General features: G+C 45.0%; 1 protein-coding gene across 1 annotated transcript in view; it reads right to left on the reverse strand.

Moving 5' to 3' along the window:
* Positions 1 to 24,812, reverse strand: part of Skap1 (src kinase associated phosphoprotein 1) — a 292,032-nt gene extending 267,220 nt beyond the window's left edge. Inside the window, exon 1 of the mRNA XM_041665298.1 lies at positions 24,703 to 24,812. Within this exon, the coding sequence (XP_041521232.1) occupies positions 24,703 to 24,748 (46 nt within the window). The 5' untranslated portion in view covers positions 24,749 to 24,812. The remainder of the gene's footprint in view (positions 1 to 24,702) is intronic.
* Between the last annotated feature and the right edge of the window lie 488 nt (positions 24,813 to 25,300).

Here is a 25,300-nt window from a genome sequence, read left to right on the forward strand (position 1 = left end):
TGAGACTTGAATTTTCATCAGAAATAACGGAGGTAAGAAGACACTGGAATGACACCCAAGAGAGCTGAAAGGGAAAATAAAAAATAAAGGGCCTGGTCCACTCCAAACTCTACACCCAGTGACAGCGGCCATCAAAAGATGAAGGCAGAATAAAGGCAATTCTGAGATCAATGAAAACTGGAAAATATTTTGCTAGGAAAGCTGCACGAGAGGAAACCTAACGGGAGTTCACCTTGCTGGAGACAGGTGACCCACAGAGAAACAGCCCTGCAGGAGTGCCAAAGGGCTAAAAATATGGCTGCATTTGAAACGTCCTCATGCTCAATTTTCTCGAAAGACTATAGACGGCTTCAAGCACAAGCTGCAACAATGCAGTTTATTACATACAACCACGCAAAAATAGGTCTCAGAAACATAGCGTCACAGCAGCACAGAGGGCCGGGAAAACAGTAAACGAAACCCTATTAACAGTCCAATATTAACTCTCGGCAGATCGCCATGAGTTAAATCACAAAATGGAGTCACTGCAGCTGCCCTACCAAGCCTAATCAGGGGGCTCAGGTTTTTCTTTTTAAAACAACAGAGATGTAAGAGAATGCTCAAAAGCATTTGGTTAAGTTTGTACAGGCAAGTGTGACCAAACCATGGCAACTAGAAAACAAATAATAAAATAAGGGCAACTCTACCTGTGATAATAGAGGAAAACGACTAACAAATCCAACTTAAAAGCAGAGAGTGGGCATGCGCCACCACCTCCCTAAAAGCAGAGGGAGACAGCTAACAATCAGGACGTTCGGGAAAGCCTACGGAAACCTACTATTTTGCAAGCTTCCTTTAAGAGACACACACATGGTGGGGGCAGAATATGGAGTTAGCCTACATGGAAGGATGATGTTCCAGTGCCAGGTGTGGATTACCTCCCATCAAGCTACTGGTGGTGATGGGGTTCCCGGAGACCCTCAAACTGTGCAGCTGGCTACCGCTGCTCTAAGTTGCCTATCAGAACTTGGTAAGGCCCTACAGCTGAATGCATCACATGCTCTGGAGAAATTAAGCTGGTGCTGTCCTGGAAGCAGCCTGATTGCTGGCCAGTTTTCACAGTACCAGAAGCTTTATGAGCTGTGACAGCTGAGAGTTAACGATGACAAGCCTGGCAAGATAGGTCTGCGGCGTAATAGTGGCATGGATGTTATAGGAGAATCGATCACTTTTTGATTGGATTCAAGGCCTGCTCCACAGGAGAAAACTCATGCCTGATACAAAAATCTAACCAAAACCTATGACGAGGGAGCTTCCTAGGCACTAGGGATGAATCTACTACAATTTTACTAAATGGACATGCGCCTTCTAGATATACCTTTATAGCCATAGATGAGTGCAGCTCTCAGACCTCACCAGAGAAGCTTTTTTGTACAGACAACAGCAGTGAATGCAGAGACTCACAACTGGTCATGATACAGAGAACAGTCGTCTGTGGAGTGCTCAAGTAAAAACTTAAAAAGTCATTTGTATCACACTGCCCTCCACTCACTGCTGAGAAACATCGTGAGACAGACGACAAAGGACTGCATGAGTCACAGCGTGAAACAGTGTCTTCTGAACATGACAAGACCCTTGCCCCAGGAACTCACAACACCTTCACGAGATCAAGACAGTCAACATTCCAACATGGATGGAAAGGGCAGACCAGCACCCACCCAGAGCTGATGGCTTCTGGGGGAGGAAGAGTCAGTTAGGGGTGTGGTCCCCCTGGTAGATTAACCAGGATCCAGGGGATGGTCCCACACCATGAGTGACTGGGTAGCACAGATTGGACTTGGTTAAGAGGACATGACGTTGAACGGGGTGCAGCAGGGGATCTGAGAGAGGCTGGAGGGGGAAGAAGGCATTGAATATGATGAAAACACATTGCATGGATGTATGAGAGTCTCAAGGAATGAATAAAGACATTCTGCTAAAAACTGCAGACTCGATTACATGTTGTCTACATGAAACACACTTTAATATAAAAACACAGAAAGACTGGAAGGGAAAGTAATAGGAGATACAAACAGAAAGAATAAAGAAGACAGAATTGCTGCAGTAATGTCGGGCAAAGTATTCTTCAAGAAAGGGAAAAGTACCCGAGACAAAGAACGTTATTTCAAAACGACAAAAGGGCCACATCACTGGGAGACATAACAATTACAAGAGAGTGAGCCCAGTAACTGACCCTTATAGAACAGCTCGTTCCATCGCTCTCTCCCTCTGCCAGGGCTGGGGGATGAACCTGGGAACCAGTGGGTTCTAGGCAAGTGCTCTACCGCTGAGCCGTATCCCTAGCTCTAGTAAATTTTGATAAAAATTTAAAAGAGAGACTGGAGAGATGGCTAGGTGGGTAAAAGGCTTACTGGTCAAACATGATGACCTGATTTCAAATTCTGGCACCCAAGTAAAACTTGGGCACATCAATGCAGCCTGTAATCCCAAAGCTGGGTGTGAGGGGCAGAGATGGGTGAATCCTAGGGATTCACTGACCAGCCAGTATAGCCAATTCATGAACTCCAAGTTCAGTGAAAAACCCTGCCTCAGACAAGGTAAACGATAACAGAAAAAGCTAGGAGACATGCCTTCTGTCCCCTCCGACACCCACACATTAATATATGCGGGTGAGCACACACACATGCAAAAAACACACAAACTGAAATGTCTATAGAAATTTTCTTCATGATTGCTGAAGGCTGCAAACAACCAAGATGTTCCTAAATTTTGTATAAACACATTGTGCCACAGCCATACAAGGGCATCTTATTTGTTGCTAAAAAGAAATGCATGGAATCCAGCAAGATGGCTCAGCGGGTAAAAGCATCTGCCACCGAGCTTGACAATCTATGTTCAATCCCCAGGACCCACACATGGTGGGAGAGAACTGACTCCCACAAGTTGTCCTCTGACCTCCATATATGTGCCTTCTCTCTCTCTCTCTCTCTCTCTCTCTCTCTCTCTCTCTCCATATATATATATATATATGTATATATATACATACATATATATGATAGATAGATAGATAGATAGATAGATAGATAGATAGATAGATAAGATTTTAAGAAGCCCATGGATGGTAAGAGGTTCACAACAATGGGTGGGGAGGACAAGGTGAAGCATAGGGCTTTTTAGAGCACTGAAGCTATAGTGCCTGACCCTATAGGAGGATACATGACATACATAATTGTTAAAACCAACAGACTCCACAGTACAGAGACTGAGTCCTTAACGTCTGTATCTTAGTCAGAGTCACTATTGCTGGGAGGAAACGCCATGACCAGAAGCAACTCAGGAAGGAAAGGGTTTATTTGGTTTACATATTCACATCACTGTTCATCATCAAAGGACAGGAACTCAAACAAGGCAGGAGCCTGCAGGACAGGAGCTGATGCAGAGGCCATGGAGATGTGCTGCCTCCTGGCTTGCTGGCTATGGCTTACTCAGTCTGTTTTCTTCCTTTTTTTTTCTTTAAGACATGTTTCTCTGTAACTTTAGAGCCTGACCTGGAATTAGCTCTTGTAGACCAGGCTAGCCTCAAATTTACAGAGATCCACCTGCCTCTGCTTCCCGAGTGCTGGGATTAAAGGCGTGTGCCACCACTACTTGGCTCAGTCTGCTTTCTTACCTTTCTTACAGAACCCAGGACCACCAGATAGGGTGGCCCCACCCACAATGGGTTGGACCCTCCCCACATCAACCACTAAGTAAGAAAATGACCCACAGCTGGATTTTACAGAGGCATTTTCTCAATTGAGATTCCCTCCTATCAGATGGCCCTAGCCAGCACAGTCTACGAACATCAAATATCAATTAAGTTGAGAGATCTCAAATGTAGGCTGTCATGACATAACCCCGTTATCCTACAGATGGATGGAATAACCACACTGGAAGGAAGGGAAGAAAGGTGTTGACATAAGTAGATTCGGAAATGAGGAGTCGGTAAAATGACCATCTGCAGCTGACAGCCAGCATCTTGGTTTCATTGCTGTGCGCTCTCTCTCTCTCTCTCTCTCTGTGTGTGTGTGTGTGTGTAGTGTATGCTCACATGTATGCTAGAGACAGAACTCAAGCCAGTCAGGGATACAAAGTAAAACTTTGTCTCAAAAAAAAAAAAAAAAGAAAGATCTGAACACAATAAAATAGTCTTGAATTATAACCCAAATTATAAAAAAATCCTTAAATTCATAAATAATATAAATAAATTAATTAACAAATGGGAGATAAGAGACATATCTCTAGTGTAGAATTCAAAGTCATTTAGCAGCTATTCTATCCCATAATAAAGGAAACATGCCTCCCAATCGTTATGTGTGCTCTACACAGCCCCTTCTTTCCAAAGGCTGTGGAATGAAAAGGGGAAACAGAGGGACTCCACAGCAGAGAAACCTGACACCAGCCAGGTGTTCCTGCTTCAACATCAGTCACCATAAATCACACCCACAGTGTGGACCCTTGGTGCAGGGTGATGGAAATGCTACTTTGTGACCCTTCCTCCCTCCAGTTCTGAACCCCAGTCTAAACATGAGAAGAACGCTAGAGACATTCTAACAGAGGGTCACTCTGTCATGTACAAGACCAGCACTCCTCCAAAGGGTTACATCATCAGAAACAAGGGCATGTGGGAGACAGTCACAGCTGAGAGGTACCCAAGAAGACTCGACTACATCCTGGGTAGGCTCTTAAGATGGAAAGGGGGCGTTAGGAAAACTAGAAAACCTGAATGAGTGGTGGGTTTTAGGTGGCGTGGAATGATGCTGGCTCATGCCTGCCATGGCTAATCTTGGTTGTCAGCGTGACTACATCTGGAATCAACTAAAACCCAAGTGGCTGGGCATGCCTGTGAGGGACTGTCTTGATGTCATCATTTGGGGAGGGAAGACCCACCCTAAATTGGGCCACACCTGCTGGTGGCAGCCCACACAAGAAGACATGGAAGAAGGAAGCTTTTGGTTTTTGCCTGCTTGCCCCCCTCACAAGCTGGGGGATTCCTTCACTGGTATTAGAACATACTTCTTCAGCATTTCATTCAACACAGAACAGAAACCAGCTGAAATATCTAGCTTCATAGTCTGAACAACTACTGGATTCTTGGCCCTTCTGTTGGCAAAGTCCACTGCTGGACTAGCCAGACCAGAGTGTGTAAACCATCCTAATAAACTCCCTTTTTGTATAAACACATCCATTCTATCAGTTCTGTTCTTCCAGAGAGCCTAACTAATACAGTACTGCACTGGTGTAAAATATTCCAACTAAGGGTAACTGAAGGAAAGAGAAGGGTTAGGGGAACTCTGCATCATCTGCTCAGTAACTGTGTGAACTGAAACTTTCTACAAAAATTCAATTCATAAAAGCGAAAAGCCATATAATCTGAATGTTTTTAAATCTGATGGATTTTAAAAACCAAAATAGGACTAGCGAGACCGGTAAAAACCCTAGCTTCCAAGCCTGAAGACCGAAGTTCAGTTCCTCGGTCCCTCCTGGTGGGAGGAGAGAATCAACTCCTGCAAGCTTTCCACACACGCACAGTAACTAGAAAGTTAAACTGAAATACTGGGTTAAATGCACTCCTTTTAGAGTCGTTGCCACATGCCGGGTGGCCCTGGGATAAGGGTTAGCTCATCAGCAGAGGTCACCACCGGGTGGCGGAATGGCAGCTAGTCTTACCGTCTTCGTATTATTTATATTTCTCGTTATGTGTTTCCGAATTAGAAGAAATAAGTAAAATAAAGATCAGTGTGAACCCTGAGGTGCTCACCATTTGGAGACACCTTACTTTCCATCCCCCACCCTCGATTCATTCGGGGTAGAGGGCCTTGCTGGCTTTCCCACAGTCCTTAACAGGGACAGATTCCAATGGGTAGGTAGTTACAGGAAGAGGGCAGCAAAGATGATCCTATGACTGAGATCTGGTAGCACAGGCCTGTGATCCCAGCGACTCAGGAAACGGGAGCAGGAGGATGGAAAGCGGAGGGCCAGCTGCTGCAATTCAGCGATGCCCTGTCTCAAAAACACAAAAGGCACTTTGATAGTCCTCAATGGTCGGGCACTGATCTACCATGCCCAGGCCTGGGTTCAATCCCCAGTAGTGCAGCGATGATGACGGAGATGATGAAGAAGAAGAAGGAGGAGGAGGAGAAGGAGGAGGAGGAGGAGGAGGAGGAGGAAAGTAAGAAATCTTATGTGATGTGGTAAGTTAAACTGTTCACTTTCTTCTTGTAGAATACACTTGTATTTGCACTTGTACACACACGCACACGCACGCACGCTCGACCATTGAATTCTTCCCCCACCCAGCTTTACTGAGATACAGTGGACAGCCACCCTTACTAAATTCCTGTAAGTAAAATGACTGCATACTCTGTATTTTGAAACGTGCCAGCGGCTCGTAATTGCGGCCCAGGTGAGGCTGCTAAGGAGGAGTTGAATCTCTTCTCCAAACCTGTCCTGTTTCAGTTTTCCTTCCGGTTAATTAGTGAAGGCCTTTCCTTCTGACACTTCAGGAATGGAGCGTTTGTTTCTTTACCTGCAATTAGCATCTTCTCGGAGGAGCAAAAAGACACAGAGATGACCTCTCCCATCCATCCCTTGTTTATTTAGAATCTGCTCTACAGATACACCCCCAAGCTTTCTAGATGAAATACATAGCCAAGAAACCACGGAGTCAGAAGGTAGGACTACATGCGGGCTTGTATTCTTCATATTGCATTCATTCTCCAGCAAAATCCTGATATGAAGACATTAAGAAAAAAATTAGAGAAACTATATTTGCTCTTCAATTGAGAAGGTGGAGTTTCTCATGGTGAGAACCCAAAGGGCCTGAGCAAGCCTTCCTGAATACACCAGATAGACAAGCGATCTCAAGCCGCCCTGCGGTGCCCCATCTCTCTCCAGTCACCATGCTGTTAGTGGTTTTTCCCCCGTTGAGTAGACAATGGATTTGCTAACATGAGCTCTTTGTGGGGAATGTGGCTCAGGGCAGAATGCATGTGGTATGTACTCAAGGGCCTGGATTTGATATTTGGCACCAAAAAACAAAACAAAACAAAAAGCCCTCTTCCTTTACAGACATTGTATTCTGTCAGATAGAGTTGCCTTGGGGTCCCTGCAATTGCAATATTCAGCGTCAAAAAAGGAGGATGAGGCCCTCAGGGGGTCCACAGTTGCCTTCAGCTAGGGAGTGAGCAATACTATGTGGCGTTCAAGTCCTCACAGGGAATAGATGCCAGGCACTTGTCCTAAATAATACCACACCCAAATGCACCTATTCTTCATCACGTATTCAATGCGCACTGAGAGATGAGCAGGATGTATCTAGCAAAGGATAGATGCTCAGGGCCCAATCAGTATTACGACAGGAGCTACCGAAAAGGAGGTGCTGGGTGTGTGAGTACCTTTCACAAAAGTCTCTGGAGGTCAGGGACCACAGGCGAGTTACAGAGAATGAAAAGACTCGACCTTGGAGAGCACAACAAGGTCAGGAGGGAAAAGAGGTGGCGACGTTCATGTAGAAGTATTTTGTCCTAAAAGTAACACACGATAGCTTGAAATCTCATGTTTAAAAGGGAAGCACAATTTGGCAAAGACACATGGTTTCCATTAAAATTCACACCTGCCCTTAAAGGAAAAATGCCCTTAGGTTTCAGACATCTGTGCTAGGAAGTCAGAACAGAAAAGAAAGAAAGAAAGAAAGAAAGAAAGAAAGAGAGAGAGACAGAGAGACAGAGAGACAGAGAGACAGAGAAAGCAGGGGACTAGAAGGCACGCACAACACTGGAGGCACTTGTAGCCACAAGTACCCACCTCTGCGCAAAGGCTGCCTGCTAGGAGGGGCCTGGACCTCTCCGTTCAGGGCTAGTAAGAGTGTTTGATGTTTTCCCCAAATTCTCTGACCTTGTCCCTTTACAAGGTCACTATTTTGTTTATTTAGAGAAGAATGACATCTTAAGGGTCACATTTTTTTTCCTAACGACTGAAAGATAAATGTGGCTTCTTTCTGTTTTCTCGATAATGTTCCGGACACACTGGGGCGAAAATACTGACGTCGGGGCTGTTAACAGTTGCAAATGCGTTTTGTTGATATATGTTTCTAAAACTCAAAAGTTTGCTTCAATCAACCTTTTATTCGGAGGCAAGATGGATGACCCAGTGCTGCTGAAAACAATTCCGCCAACCAAATACCAATAAAAGTGTTCCTAGAGGGGATATTGTGCGACAGTATTTGAACCGCTAAAGCAGAACTGGCGTTCCTGAGAAGAAGAATGGATACATTTCTGCCTGTAACTGGCATTGCACCCAAGGAAATAGTTGACGTTTTTGTTTGTTTGTTTGTTTGTTTTGGTCTGTGGGTAAAAGGATTAACATGGGTTAAAATGTTGATTTTAATTAATCAATTGAAAATCGTGGACTTATTGGGTAGGAATCCAGTTTCTTTTATTCTAAGAAGTCCCCCAAATTATCCGTATATACCATTTAAGCATAAATGGCTGTCCTAGCCAGGCACGACCACAGAAATGCCCGGCTTCCCTAGCTGCACTGAGTTAATCCCTGTTTTACTTCAACAACCCTTTGCTGATTTCTGCCATCATGCCCTGCCCCTTCCCCAGCTTCTGCCTTTACCACCACAGCTCCACATCTCTCTGTCTTTTCGGCCCGTACATACTTTATTAGCCGGGGCACACAGTGGGGACAGTTTTGTAAGGCTGTATTTCTGCTTCCAGTGTTTCACCAGCTGTTGTCTGTGAGCATTTGCTTAGGTCACCACTATAGCCCGAATGCCCGTGTCTCCCCCGAATCCACATCTCGGCACATGCTCACCAGTGTGGTGGTATTAAAAAGGTGGGGACCTTTGAAAGGCGATGGAGGGCAGAGCCTTTAAAAAAGGAGGCCCCAGGGTCATGACTTGTCTCTTTTACAATGCAAGGACACAGAAAATGTCACGTCTCACCAGACATCAAACAGACCCTCACGAATCTGCCAGTGTCTTGATCTTAACTTCCTGGTCTGTAAAACTACGAAAAGTAAACCTTTGTTGCTTATAAACTGTTCGCAGCATTTTGTTAGCACCAGTCCAAAGGCCTTAAGACAAATGTTGTTCCCCTTCCTTCAAAGAGCTAAGACATTACACATTTTAGCATTTTTTTTTTGTCTGTTTGTTTGTTTTTGTTTTTTCGAAACAAGGTTTCTCTGTGTAACAGTTCTGACTGTCCTGGAACTAGCTCTTGTAGACCAGGCTGGCCTTGAACTCACAGAGATTTGCCCTCCTTTGCCTCCCGAGTGCTGGGATTAAAGGCGTGCGCCACCACTGCCCGGCTCCACATTTCAGCATTTTACTCATGGTCTACAGCTTTACCTTTATGACTCAAAGAGGAATGGAATTTTGTCCCTCAAGTTAACAACATTAATGTGTTGGTATCTTTTGGCTTTTTCTGTCAAAGTAAAGATTTCTAACCAAGAAAATTATCAATGTTTTATTTTGTACATCACGTCTCAGTAACCTGACATGTGTATATTTATATAGCATTTCAAAATCATAGCTATAATAATATTCTTCCTGCCTCCCTTGTTGATTGCTTTCTTTTTGGATCATGGGTTTCTTTCTTGGGCTCTTTATTCTGTCTCAGACATTTAAAGTGTGCTATTTAATATAGTAACTACTAACTACATGTGGCTATTTAGAGGTAAGTTAGAATAAAATAAAACAAGCTGGTTGTGGTGGTACATTCCTTTAATCCTAGAATTCAGGGGGTAGAGGCAGAAGGATGAAGGGGATCCAAGGCCAGCCTCAGCTATATAGTGGGGCCAGGCTGGCCTCAAACTCCCAGAGATCCGCCTGCCTCTGCCTCCCGAGTGCTGGGATTAAAGGCGTGCACCACCACCGTCCACCTGAGGGCCTATCTCTAAAGAAACAAAAGTTAGATTTCTTTGGGTTGGGAATATAGCTCAGTTGGTAGAGTGGTCCCAAGTACTTTATAAACGGGGGTGTGATGGCACGCGTCTGTAATCCTAACACTCGGAAAGTGGAGGTGGGAGGATGAAAACTTCAAGGTTTGGCTGACAGAGGCTTTCTGCCCAGGGCTGGGAGAAGTGCTATAAAACAGTGTCTCCAGGATGTGACCCAGCAGCTGGACCACAAACTCACAGGGGCTATGGTTGTTCGCTCAAGTTCAAGCCAGTCAAAACTCTGCACTGGCTGGAGGAGGTGCTCACTGGGCTCCACCCCTGCTGAGGAGCTACTGGGAGTTGAAGGCTGCAAGGGGAGGGAGAATCTGGTGTGTTGACCAAACCCTGCCGGGCTTATCCTGTCACGCTGGGGGCTGGGGAGGGGCGGGGGCGGGGAGGGGTGGGAGGTGTTGTCCTGATTCCTGTTGGCCCCTGACTGCTCAGTACGGTTTTATGTCCAGTTTCCGGGTATTCCCTCCTCACCACTCACCGCGCCGTGACATCCCTCCTCATATATAAAATCACTAACTTTGGGGATATCCCAGAGAATCTGAGGCAGAGGCAGGCTGATTTCTGTGAGTTCGAGGCCAGCCTGGCCCCACCTCTCAGCGTCTGTTCTAGGTGAGGAGGCGGCAGGGGCTCTCGTGCTGCAGGGCATGTCTTTTTGAACTTTAGTATTTTCTCGTGGGTCTGGTATGCCATGTGCTGCATCCTAGGCCCACTTTGTCCACACTCCAGCCTTGACAGTCATTTTCTTACTGCCTGCTTGATCTCAGTTTCCTCATCCATAAAAGGAGGATATTAATAATACCCGTCTACAGAGTGACTTGAAGATTAAACAGTAGATATCTGAAAATGAGTTAAAACAATATGTAGAATATACTAAGCATCAGATACATGCCTGGTAATTCAAACTATGAAAAAAAAAACCCGGAACTTTTTCTCCCACTCTCAAAAGGGAGGGGAAAATAACTTTTCATTTTTAAAACTTAGAATTAATTAGAAAATACTATTTTTGGCCAGGTATGGTGGCACTTGCCTTTAATCCAGCACTCAGGATCTGAGTTCGTGGCCAGCCTTGTCTACAGAGTAAGATTCAGGACAGCCAGGGCTACACAACACAGTGAAACTCTGCCCCCACCCCAAAAAAGGAAAAAAACAAAACCAAACAAATAAAAGGAAAATGCTATTTTTAGACACATACAAGCACATACATGAAACAAATCTCTCTGTAGCAAGGTTAGCACAGCCCTCCCTTTTATAATCATACAAGAACAGATTAATACAGAATTTCTTCAATGCCACCTCGAAGATTCTACAAAGCCAAATTTCAGCTGAAATATCAGAATAGAAAAACTGTATGTTCGGGAATCTAAAGAGGTGAGGAGCAGCAAACTGCAGGCTAGGTAACGAGGAAGACAAAGAAGGCAAACTTCCCTCCTTCATGAAGTTTCTCAGAGAAATCGTCCATAGGCTCTAAAGCAGAGGTTCTCAACTGGGGGGTCGAGACCCCTTTGGGGTTTCAAACAGCCCTTTCTATGGGTCCCCAAGCTGCATATCAGATATGTATATTGTAATCTATAACAGTAGCAAAACTACAGTTACGAAGTATCAACGAAACAATTTTATGGTTGGGGTCAGCACAACGTGAAGGACCGTATCAAAGGGTCACAGCGTTAGGGAAGTTGAACGGTGCTGCTCTAACTGATAATGGGGACCTTGAAAGAGTCCTTACAAGTTTCCCCTCCTGCAGAAGAGCAAGAGTGGACCAAAGATGTGCAGAGGCACACTTGCAGATTTTCACATGGCAAGGAAGCTGGGGGCGGGGCGGGGGTGTGATGTGTGATTTGAACTTCATTCTGAGAACACTGTAGACCTCAGGACTATTCAGGCCTCTGAAGTCTTCGTGAGAACTTCCTCCTGGGGGAAGCCACAGCTCTCCTCCGGTTCCAGGTCATTTTCAAGGAGCGGGGGTTCTCAGAGTTCCACTCCTTACAGGTCCCACACTTCTATACACACACTGTCCTGGTTAGCTAGGCTTAGAACACTTGTTCCCAATCAGGGTCCTTCAGGAGATGTGACAGTGCCTGGGGACCTTTGATTGGCACCACCGGTGAGATTGTTACTGGTGCCCAATGAGTAGAAATGAGAACGCTGCTGAACTTTCCAGAATACACAGGACAGCCCCAACTGCAAGGCTTTTCCAGCTGAAACTGTCAGTAGTTTCAAGAAACCCTGGTTTAGACCTAGTTTCTTCCTCAGTTTCTCCAAAACAGTATTCACCAGACAGGCCTGCAGATTCAGAAGAAACTGCTGGCTGGAGATGCTGGCAGTTCAGGGAGGGGAGGAGGGGTTACACAGTGGTCATTAAAAGGACTTCCTCATTCCTAAGCACCTTGCAACCCTGTTAGCAGAGTACACCCATCTCGCCCACTGTCTGACTGAATTCCGAGACTTTCAGGGCCATTTTCTCCCTTTCCTCTATCAGGACAAAATCGAAAGACGCTTTGTTCCTGGGTAGTAGTTGCAGCCTAACTTGGTTGTTTCAGCCTTCAACAACATTTCCCACATCATAGAAGAAGTGTTTGTCCAGCAGGGATGACGGTTGTGGGGTAGAAACTCACACCTTAAATCCCAGCATTCAGGAGGCAGGGACAAGTGAACCTCTTCAAGTTCAAGGCCAGCCTGGCCTACATAGTGAGACACTGTCCCTAATAATACTAATGATTATGGTAATAATAATAACAATGATGGTATTACCTCAGCAATGACAGCTCATTTCCTAAGAGAGAGTCTAGAACTAGCTATTAAGATGATATTTTTAACAAATTTCATTAAGTATAGTACAAAAGCAATTTTAATCACTTTAAATGTAAGAAAGATAAGATGCATTTTAATCTTACCATTACCTGAGGATCTTAATATGTTGACATAGCCACCATAGATCTAACTTTTTTCATGTTACAAGCCGTTACACTTTACAGAAACCTTATAAATTCTGCAACACTTGTTCATATTTATTTCCCTTGTATTTCCACATTCATTGCTTCTTCTGGTCTGTCAGTGTTGAATTCTAGGGTCGGTGACTATAGCAGCTGGCTGTTGGAGTCTCTAAGTTCCACTGTTTAATCTTACTGTTCAGCTTGTCTATAAGACATGGGACAGACTAAGCTCGGGAACAGAATAGTCTTAGCATCCAAACAGCAAGTCTTCCTGAAGGTCAATGACTTTGATAAGATAATTTATGAAATGTGTAAATTCTCATCTCAGGGAGCTGAGGAGATGGCTCAGTGGGTAAGAGTGCTTGCTGCACAAGCATGGGGCTATGAGTTCAAATCCTGGCACTGATATAAAAAGAAGAAAAGCTTGATGTGGCCATGCATACACATTTGTAACATCTGCCCTAGGACGGGGAGGAGAGCACAGATGGCTTTCTGGGACTTCCTGGTCCCCAGCCTCGTTCCAAGCTCAGCGAGAGACTCTGCCTCATAGGAATAAAGTGGAGAGTAACAGTGGAGCACTCAACATTTTCTCTAGTCTCTGCAGACACACCACATATATATGTGGTGCACACACACACATACACACCAATACACGTATACACACATACATACATACATACACACACAAGTATGTTCAGGCAGTGAGATGTCTCTGTCATTTCTAGGATTTTGGAAGTTGCCTACAATGCACTTCCCATTTACTTAGGTAATATATTCTTCAGGAGTCTTTGATGGAGTTGAAGAACAGATAGTTATAGTTTTTGCTAGTTATGACAAAAGATAAAGTAGATATAAACACTCTAACTGTAATTCTTGCTTGATACCTGCTTTGTTATATGTAATTTTACTATGGTAAAGTTAGAACCTTCCTTTTCATTTAAACAGAAAAGGGGAGGTGATGTGAAATTCCCCTCTGTATGCTGTGAATACAATTGGTTAATTAAAAAAAAAACTGCCTTGGCCTGTGATAGGACAAACGAGTAGAGTTAGGCAGGAAAAATTAAACTGAATTCTGGGGGAAAGAAGGCAGAGTCAGTGAGAAGCTATGCCAGAACTTTACCTGGTAAACCACAGCCTCATGGCGATACACAGATTAATGGAGATGGGTTAATTTAAGATATGAGTTAGCCATAAATACGCTTAAGCTATTGGCCAAACAGTATTGCAAATAATATGGTTTCTGTGTGATTATTTTAGGGCTGAGCAGCCGGAAACAAACAAGCAGCTTCTCATACAGCACACATACACACACACATACACATAAACTACCCCCACATACACACTTCTCATCTAGGATGTTTTCCTAACATTGTTGACATCCTAATATTAGTATGGTATGGAAAAATTAAGGTGTTCAGTCACATAATAGGAGTTTTACTAAAACATGCTTAGTAGTAGATATTTGTATTTATTTGAATCAATTAAGAAACTACATATTCTATAACTCAGGTGTGAGAAACATGATCTTGAACACCTAGCTAACCATAGAAAATATCTCCAGCTGGAGAGATGGCTCAGTAGTCAAGAGTTCAAACTGCTCTTGCTCTTGCAGTGGATCCACGTTCAGTCCTCAGCACCCAGGTCGGGTGGCTCACAGCTGCCCATAATTCCAGTTCCAGTGTGGGGGCCCATAGCTGTGAGCCTCTTCTACCTTGACTGGAGGTCAGAGAGTTTGAGCTTATTTTCACGCTCTCAAAGTTGTTGACAGCAGGCGTGACTACAAACGAGAGAGTCTGACCTAGGGTGTGGTTAATCAGTGTTTTAGACGTAGTGGTGAATCCTCTCCACCTGAACCAATGGTCGGAGAATTCAAGTCTATTCCTTGTGTCATGTTAATGAGGTCTGTTGCCTCCCCCTCCCCTTTTGGAGTGAAGTATATAAGCCTGTGGAAGGATAAATGGGACAGATGCAGTATTCACTGAATGTCCCTCCCGATGCTGTCCTGTGTTTCTGTCTCTTATTTCTCCTATATCTCTGTTCCTTTTGCCTAATAATTCTAGTCCTCATGCTCCTACCCTGGAACGTATGAGTTTTGTTCAAGTTGGCTTTCAACATTCCAGGTGTTCAGCACACTCACCTGGCCTCTGTGAGTACTCACACTCACGTACACATGCCCCTTACACACACACAGAAACATGCGTACACATACCCCTTACACACGCACACACACACACAGAAACATGCGTACACATACCCCTTACACACGCACACACACACAGACATGCATACACATACCCCTTACACATGTACACACACACACAGAGACATGCGTACACATCCCCCTTACACATGCACACACACACACACACACACACACAGACATGCGTACACATACCCCTTACACATGCACACACACACACACACACACACACACACACACAGAGAGACATGCGTGCACTATTAAAAATGCATTTAACTTGGAGGGAGAGAGAACTGGGATTGGTATGTAAAATAAGATTGTTTTAAAATTAAAAAATATTTTTAAAAATATATTTAACTCTATTTGTTAGTTAATTTTTTTCTGGTTCCTGGTGATTTTATTTGCCAGACACTTATTCTACCACTGAGCTACATCCCTGGGGAATATTATCTTAAGGTGTGTTACTTTTATTTATGCTGTATTTGTTTAACTCTAAAACACCTGATGGTCCTAATAAAGTGCTGAATGGCCAATGGCGAGGCAGAAGCAAGAATAGGCAGGACTGGCAGGCAGAGAGGATAAACAGGAGAAATGAGGAAGGAGGGGCAATGAGAGAACAAGGGGAGGAGGACGTCAGGGGCTGGCCACCCAGCCACCCAGTCAGCCACGGAGTAAGAATTAAAGTATATATACAGATATATAGAAGTGAGAAAAGGGAAAAGTCCAGAGATAAAAGGTAGTCAGGATAATCTAAGTTAAGAAAGGCTGGCAAGAAACAAGTCAAGCTAAGGCCAGGCATTTAGAACTAAGAGTAAGCCTCCGTGAGTGATTTATTTGGGAGCTAGGTGGTGGGCCCCTCAAAAAGCAACACCTCCCTGAACATTCTACCCTGTTTAGAAAGGTTTTCTGCTGTTTCTGCTGTGCTGTGTGTTCAATGCTAGCTGCCCCTGATATTCCAGCTAACTTTCCTATCTGCCTGCCGTCTCCTGTGGTAGGAGTGCTGGGCTTGCAGATGTGAGCCCTTGTATCTGGATTGCTTTTAATGTGAGTTCTTGGGATCAAATCCAGTTGGTTCCCAGGCCTGCAGGGCAACTGAACCATCCCCCCAGTCTCCTAATTGAACTTTAATAAACTTGCTTAGAATTATACATCTATTAAAACATTCTTCCTTTCTGATAGCTTTCTCGTGTGCCTCTTTATCCACCATCATAAATTCCTCCTCCTCCTCCCATTCCTCCCACCCTTCTTTCCTTGCATTTGTCTTCGTTTCTTACTAGTAGTTTATTGATTTATAATTCATATACATAAAATAAACTAGGTTGTTTTGTTGCTGTTTTTTGTTGTTGTTGTTGTTTTGCAGTGCTGGGGTCAAACCAAGGGCCTCCCACTGATTGCCAGGACTTGTCTAGGCGCTAGAACAGCACCAAGCTACACCGTCAGCCCAAGAGCACGAATCTTGACTTTCACATACATGTGGCCACTTACATGGCTCAACATAGGAAAGCTTCCACCCTTCTGGAATCTTCCTTAGCAGTCAGTGCCCCTCCTCGAAGCTGGCCCTCATTCTGACTTCTGTCATAAAAGGGTCTAAAATTGCAAACGCACTCCAGAGTCTCTGTCAACAGACTGGGTTTGGGATCTATTTACACGGGTGGCCAGATTTGCCACTTTCTGTTCTGTTGTATTGCACTGTTTGTGTAAGGTGCCCAGCATCTGTTCCTTCCCTGCTAGATAATGAACTGTTTTCAGCTCTGGGCGAGGGGGGTTGAATGAGAATGGCCCCAATAGGGTCATATGTTCAAATGCTTAGTCACCCAAGTAGGGACAGGCTCTGAAAAGATTAAAAGGATTAGAAGGTGTGGCCCTGTGGAAGGAAAAGTGTCACTGGGGCTGGGCTTCAAGGGTTCAAAAGCTCACGTCAGGCCCAAGGTCTCTCTCTCCCCGCCCCCTTCAGATCAAGATGGAGCTCTCAGCTTCTGCTCCAGCACCTGCCTGTATGCTGCATGCTTCCCACCATGATGGTAATGGACTAAGCCTCTGAAGCTGTAAGCAAACCCCAAAGAAATGCTCTCTCTTATAAGAGTTGTCATGGTCATGGTGTCTCTCCACAGCAATGGATCAGTGGCAAAGACAGGACAATTGCGCTATGAAGCTAAATACTCATTGCTCTTCAGTAAATTTCTAGGAGAGGAATTATTGAACATTGGGTAGGAATGCGCTCAGTTCCAAATGCTGTTCCAACATGACAGGACCTACGCAGTGCCTAAGAGCCTCATCTGCCTCCTATCTTCCTAATGCTGCTATCAGAAGCACTATAAGAATAACTGAGAGAGATACCTCATTATATGATATTTCCATGACGTAGAGGAGAATTTGACTTTTTCAATTTTATTTGTTTATTATTGTGTGCAGGGTGCACGCGCCATGGCATGCATGTCAAGCTCAGAGGGTGACTTTCAGGAGTCAGTTCTCCCCTTCCACTCTCAGTTCTGGGGGTGGCACTCGGGTCATCAGGCTTAGGCAGCAAGCACTTCGACCCACTGAGCCAGCTCAGTCTTTGACTTTTGAACATAACAGAGTTAGCAACCTTTCCACATCAGTCTAGTCCCTGCCCATCAGTGTGTGTGTACACACTGCGTATGTATTTAAAATGCTGTACAATAGTTCACATTTTGCTCCCAGTTGGTGGATGCTCGTGTTATTTCTATTTTATTTTTTATTTTCACAGTGCCGCCCTGTACATATGTGAAGATTTCTATGGCCAGGTTATTAGACTCCCGAAGGGAAAGCATTAACACGGGATGTCAAAGTTGGCCACCAGTTAAATAAAGCTTAACCTAAAGTCCTTGTTGCTATGCCTTAGTTCTGGGGTTGTGCTTTCTCTGTAAGTATGTAGGCATTTTCATTGTTCCATCTACAATAAACAGAAGGAGAAGTAGAAACATAAACACCACATGGCCTTAGGGTCATCAGGCAGAAACAACCGTCAGGCCTAACTACCTGCAACCTCAGTGTGCTCTACCGTGGAGTGGCAATTCCCTGAAAGGGAAAACAGTGTTGGTAGGTGTCATCTTAGACTTCCTGTCAAGTTTCATTTGTTAATTAAAGGTCAAAATGTGTTTTTAAAGACCAGTATGGAGCTGGAGAGATGGCTCCGTGGAAAACAGAACTTGTTCCTCTTTCGAAGGACCCGGGTTTGCTTCCCAGCACACGCTTCACAGCCATTTGTATAAAACTCTACTTTCAGGGGATCTAATACCATCTTCTGACCTCCACGGCCACCAGGCACACCATGGTGCACAAACATACATGCTGGAAAACATTTAAACCTAAAATTAAACTAATAAACTTCATTAAAAAAATTTTAAATGACAATCAGGAGACAGAGGCAGATGGATCTCAGTAATTGGCCAGTCTGGTCAACATACACAGCAAGTTCCCAGTCAGCCAAGACTACGTAATGAGACCCTGCCTCAAAAGAGGAGAATGATAACTAGTTATCAAATCAAAAATGTAATATTAACTTTAAAAATGAGTTCTTAACAAAGTGAGCGTTGCCGGCAGGGGTAGCACACACTTTTAACCCCAGCACCTGGGAGGCAGAGGCAGGCAAATCTCTGAGTTTGGGGCCAGCCTGGTCTATAGCATGAGTTCAAGGACGGGCAGGGTTACACAAAGAAACCCTGTCCAGTCATTTTTCCCAACGATGGAGTTTTGATGTAATTGGCTCATAAATGGACAAGATGAGGTTTCCAAGGAAACTGCCAGTGAAGGCTGGGGAATGCATCACTAAAGTCTTGGAGGTTTGGTTTTCCTGGGGTCTTTACGGGGACTGCAGTACTCCTACTGGGCTGATGACTCCCACCTGTAAGGAGGAACTAGGAATCCCTGCCTGGTTTCTCCCAAAGGCCGTCCTGAAAGCTTGCATCACTGGGCCCCTTCTGTGACCTGAAGGGACGGTCCTGAGATTTACTCACATGTACAGATCCCAGGAACCTGGAATCCGGCGTTGCCACTGTGTCCAAGGGGGATTGCTGTGATGTGGGTGGTGAGATTTGCCGGGCATGACCAGTTGAGAAGGCTACATGGGTGCTCACTCATGACACACTTCAGTCACTAACTTGGGTCTAGCACCATCAGCCAGATGGCCTGGGATGGGCTCCTGGAAAGTCCTTCTTCCCCTTGGCTTTCTTTCCTCTCCACGATCCATGCAAACTTTCCCTATCCTCTTTCATCTCACAGGCCCTGCTCCTGTTTCAAGTAACAAATCTACAGCATAAACTAAGCATGTTCACTTAAATTAGGGGGAGAAAACTTAGCTATCACTGAAAACTTAAGAGGGAATGAGATGGAGGCTGAGCTAGCATCTTATGCCTAGAATTATTTTTAAATCAATAATTAAATTATTGAGCCAAGTGTTATTGGACACACATTTAATCTCAGCAGTTGGGAGGCAGAGACAAAGGCAGGTGGATCTCTGTGAGTTAGAAGCCAGACTGATCTACCTAGTGAGTTCAAGGCCATCCCGGGATATACAGTGAGACACTCACTATCTCAATAAAATAAAATAGACTATTTCCTAATGTTCACTTAGGTATTTTGCTATGGAAAGAATGTCCTCTCTCCAGAGGAAAAAAAATACATGGGATACATGGGAATTTAAGAATTATTGGCCACAGGGGATTGTATACTTCACATTTTCTGAAGTTTCGATAGTGAAAATAACACTAAACAGAACTACGCTCATATCTCAGCACTTAGGATTTGGGTGTGTCATAATTCATCTGTCTGCGAGAACACCAATATCAAAAGTTAACAAAAAAAAAAGGAAAGCAAACAAACACATCACAAAGTCCATGCCTGAGAGCCTAGGTACTTGTTTACCAAGAGAGCCACTCTGGGCTGTCAAGATGGCCAGAGAGCAAAAGGTGCTTGCCGTCAAGGCTCATGACCTAACTTCAGTCACTGGAAGCCACAGGAAGAAACTTCTCTCTCCAGCATGTTCTCTCTCTCTCTCTCTCTCTCTCTCTCTCTCTCTCTCTCTCTCACACACACACACACACACACACACACACACACACACACCTGGAAATAGAACCAAGGCCTTTGGAATAGCAGCTAAGTCCTAACCAGTGAACTACATCTCCAGACCAAAGATGCCCTTTTTACCCACTTATAACTCCAAAATATTCGATTATCTAATGTTCCAGAAACACTGAAGGCACAGATCCAGCCAACTGAATAGTGACAGGCCTCAGTGTCACTAAGTGTCACTAAGTGAGTAGTGATAAATGTCAGGAGCAAAGAGCACAAGGCGGAGCGGAGTATGGCTCAGAGGCAGATACTGGGCTAGCACGCATGAGGCCGTGGGTTCAGTCCCCAGCTCCATATAAACCAATACATCAGATATGAGCTGTCACCAGACAACCCAGGAACAACCAGTAACAGTTTTGAACATAGACGTTCACTATCATAATGCTGGGTTTAAAAGTATTTCAAAGAGACTCATTGGAAATGGGGAAAGTTTGTAATTCATCTTTTAAGAGAATTGACCAAGAGTGTTTGTAAGTTAGACGGTTTAAAAGAACCTTTGCCAACCGGAGCAACTCGCTGCTTCAAGTTCCTCAGAGCCGGAGCTCTGCTGCACTGGCAGGGTTTTACAGTTTTGTCTTTGTCTACCACTTCAGATCTGGAGAACTATCTGAAAGGCGATGGGATGTGAGAGTCGGTGCTAGGGAGCACTCACTGCTGCCGCATGCAGTGACCATCAGTCCATGTTCCAAGCCCTGCAGAGACACTGGCTAGGCAGGTGGTGAAGTCAGCTATCAGGGTGAGGTCAGCAGGTTGTGTTATGAGCCAAGGGAGTATCTGTTGCACCTCGTTCACGCTTAGAATGAGAGACAGAGGCAGACAGACACACACACACACACACACACACACACACCGGGTGGGGCAGGGGGAGCAGCGCTAGGAAGACCAGGAGGAGGATAATGTTTGCATCTGTACAGCAAAGATTAGCAAACTGTCAGCCTCCCATTGTTTTTGTTTTCAGCACGGTTATCACAACACAAAAGCAGAAAGATAACTTCTACATCTGAAACCTGACGACTTGAAAACAGACCTGAGTATTTCCTCTTCTTTCAATAAGGCGGAAGATGCCCGATTTCCTTATCTGTGTGTGTTTCATTCACTGATACGGGACCAGTTTCAGTCCCTGTGGCTCGATAGGGCAAATTGGAAGAAGATGCTTCCTGGGTTACTAGAAGCTTCTCCGCACTTTGTCTTTTGCCAAAAACTGCACATATCCTCCCATGGCTAAACAGGAAAAAACAATCACACCTATAGTTAACGGCCCTTTAAACCCCTCACCTCTAGGGGCTTCTGTTTGTCTTTTTTTTTTTTCATAACCTTACTCACTATTCTTTCCTGATTACAAAAGGATACATGATCTTTGCCACACTCCAACCAATATGAAGACATCTGAAATACAAATCATTAACTCCCACAACACTCGCTGTCCCTAAAAGAGTCTGGGACACCCTCATCTGCACTTTTTCTGAAGCTTATCCAAACACACATAACGTACGGAACTTTTTTTGGCTTTTTGTTTCCAAGTGAAAATGGGCTAATATGTACTAATGCATATTTCACCTTTTTAGTCTTAAAAACATGAAATGGACATGTTGCAAATTAAGATAGACAGATGACAGACAGACACACAGATCTCCTGCATTCTCTGGAATGGATACAAACTAAGACGGCTGTCCCGTGGGTCACTCAACCGTCACCTGCTCTCCCCACCTCACTGGCATCCGGGATCAACTTTTGCATATATATTTCGTGTCTTTAATTTCTATAGCAGATCTCTTGAAGTAGGATTTCCGTGTCAAATGAGATATCTTTAAATGCTTAAACTTTTATATTTAAAATTAATTTTAAATCCTCATTATACAAAGTTTTTGGTATAAACCTTTCACAGTGCTTTGCATGTTTTATTTTTTAAAGCACACACATTATATCAAAAATGTCCCTGTCACTTTATGTTCCTGTTGTTATAAATAAATAAATGTTTAAGTTATGGCCATGATGGCCGGCATTAAATCACCGTGCAAATGCTTATGGCTTGGTTTATGAAAGCAGTAATTCACTGTGGAAACTCCACCTCCTGTGCGTGGCGGGGGCAGTCTCCGCTCTCATATCCTGTGACTCCCTCCCACCGAGCAACTACACAGAGATCAGGACCTACATATTTTCTAATTGTTAACAGTTAACCTTAAAAAGTGGGTGGTGGGAGGAGATGTGAAACCAGCCACAGACAGCAAATTGATGGCCATCTTGGATTTCTAATAGCCACAAATTGTTAGTAACAGAACAAATCATTTTGCTGGTTTGCACCACGACTGCATTCCATTAAAAATAAATAAATAGATAAACAAATAAACCAGCCTCTAACCAATATGTCGCAAACCTTTCAAAAACATACTCTTTGATAATTTTTCCTTGGTTGGATCCCACTTCACATTTTCCCCACTTCAGATTCAAGACAATAATTACAAGCTTAAAAAAAAAAAAAGGTAAAATGGCTTCAAAGAAAGAGTTAACCAGCGAAGCTCCTCCAAATGTAACCTCAGGCTCCTCCGTACATTCTGAAGAGCCCAGCACTATCAGGGGTTGTTAAGACAGCAAGTTTGATACAGAAGTATGTGACGTGCAATTAATCTCCATTCATAGGCTGCTCTGCCTGTCAGCAAACAAAGGTTCTGCTTTAGAAGGAGATCTGAAGACTTCAATTAAAAACGGCCAGCTAACAAGAAAATAATCTGAGCTAAAGGAAGGTGGCAGGTGCAAAAATGAGTTGTTTACCAAAGTGTCAGTTCTGAACAATAAAGAACCGCACGTCAAACACGTCAAAGGAGTGGACTGTGAGCGTCGCAAGCCTCTGAAAACCAGAGGGGATTTTCTACCAAAGCTGAGCTCGACACTGAAGCATCGCTGAACAAGCTTGTAAAATGGATTTCGTCTCATAAAATGACGGACGTTGATAAAAAGAAACGCTCTGTCTTTAAATCCAAGGGTAGAGTTAAACTCATGGCCACCGTTCCATCTCTAGAAACCAAAGACAATGGCAACATTCCTTTATGTGTCTAATACCGTAAACCAACGGCCTCTCTTTAGATGCCCGGGTGATTTCTTCCATCCTCCAATCACCTTTGATTCCCACAGTTTAGATTTCACGTGGTTCACAAGCTAAGCGGATCTGAGAGGGTTGGGAGAAAGAAGCTCAGTAGTAGACCATTTGACGAGCATTTGAAAAGGTCCTATGTTCAACCCCCCCATAGGATGGCTCAGTGGGTAGAGGGGCTTGCCACCAAGCCCGAAGGCCCAAGTTTGATCTCCAGCACCCAGAGGGTGGAAGGACCGAAACAGCTGCCGTCGGAACTCCACAAATGCAGTGTGGCACGTGCCCACCCACAAACACACACACATGAAACAAATAAAAAGCTTTTTTTAAATAGAGCTTTTTGAAGCATCACCTCGAAAGAAATGCCCAAATGACAGCTCTAACAGAGAAGCAATCCAGGACAGAAACAGCGCCACAAACAGAAACCAAAAACATTCGCCAAATTCTGGATTCGGGGGCATTTATACCAAGATAACAAGGTAATGAAGATATAAAACCAATTAAATTGAGAGAAGCTGAAAAGAACGCAGCTTGCCAAAATCATGACCTGCCCAAAGCAGGCCATCTGTTAACTATGTCAGATACGTCGCCTGGATGCCAACAGGCTTAATTCTGAGCAGTTCCCTCTTGAGACCCTTATGCGACTGCAGATTCCAGGCCTCCGTCCTCCCAGGAAGGTCAGTCACAGGAAAACTATGAGCCAAGCACACCATCTTGCCGATTGGGGAAGGCTCTTTGGAGCGCCAGGAGTATGAGTGTCAGAGAGTGTGACCTTAACTCTGAAGGACACCATAGTTTGAAGGTGAAGTCATCACAATGGGACACTTCTAGAAAGGGAAGGAGGCTTTCCTTGGGTCAGGTGACACCCCTCGAAGTTCACAGGGCTGGTAAAGGAGGCCTTGGGTTTCCACACCTGTAAGAAGTCTCCTAACCACCAGGCTTGGCCCAAAGACCCGTAAAATTCCACAGAGCCCCATTGTATGTCTAAGGAGATCTCTACCCAGATGGGCCTGGGTCTTCTGTGAGGTGAGGAGTCAGGATTGGGGAGGATGAAGGCTAATCGCTATGCCCCAGGCCTTAGGGATTCCCCGGGAGACAGGTTCAAGACCAGGCAAGGTGTCAGGGCCCGCAGGACCTTAGAATCCTAGAAGTGATGCCCAGTGATGTAGATTCCTAAAAGGAGCAGGAAGTGTGTGACTCGGGGGAGTGGTAGGGACCCTGAGGTAGGACGGTGGGAGACTGGCTTTGGGGACAAGGGTGGGATTGAGGGCTCTGGAAGCCTGGAGCTTATATTAGGTGAGTGATGTGGCTGAAGGGCTAGTGCCCTGGCATCTCCTTTCTCGCCTTCAGCCCAGCGCTTGAAGGGACCTCCCTGAGGGGGCAGGACAGAGGTCTGGCACTGTGCCAGGAGTTACCTTCCAGGAGCCAACGGATCTCCTCAGGGAGGGCGACAGCCTGCATTTGGCGCGGCGGGAAGGCAGCCGCAGCGGAAGGCGGGACAAGGGACGCAAGGCCTGCTCCGACGGCGGCGGCAAGCAGAGGGGAGGCGAGTTGCACCCGGGGCACCTGTACTTCGGCTGTCGCCTGGGGCCCAGCAGCAGGGCGGGTCCGCCGCCGCGCGCTCAGGAAGCGGCGCGCGCAGCGGGCTGCGGGCGCGGGGGACCCTGGGCGCAGGTGCACGCAAGGGCTCGCGCCCTGACTGGGGTAGCAAGCAATGTCAAAGGCGTGGCCCTTGCCGCCCCGCACCAAAGGATTGCCTAGATTCCAAAAGAAAAAAAAAAGCGGTCTTGGAGGAAACATCTAAGCACTGGCCTTGGGGCGGCAGGTTTAAAAGTCCTCAGTGGCTCCTGAACTGGGGTGCAGAGGCAGAGTTTAAGAAAGAACTTGGTCCCTGTTAAGAGTATATATAGTGCCTCAATTTCTGATCCGGCTCGCTGTCCAGGGGGAAGCCATGTTGGCTAATCAAAAATCCCAGTGATGATGCAGCTTCCCAACATCTGTCAGAATCAGAGG

Source organism: Microtus oregoni, unplaced genomic scaffold (genome assembly GCF_018167655.1).
Source record: "Microtus oregoni isolate MIOR12 unplaced genomic scaffold, Mior012 000015F_ref0000493, whole genome shotgun sequence".
NCBI lineage: Eukaryota > Metazoa > Chordata > Mammalia > Rodentia > Cricetidae > Microtus > Microtus oregoni.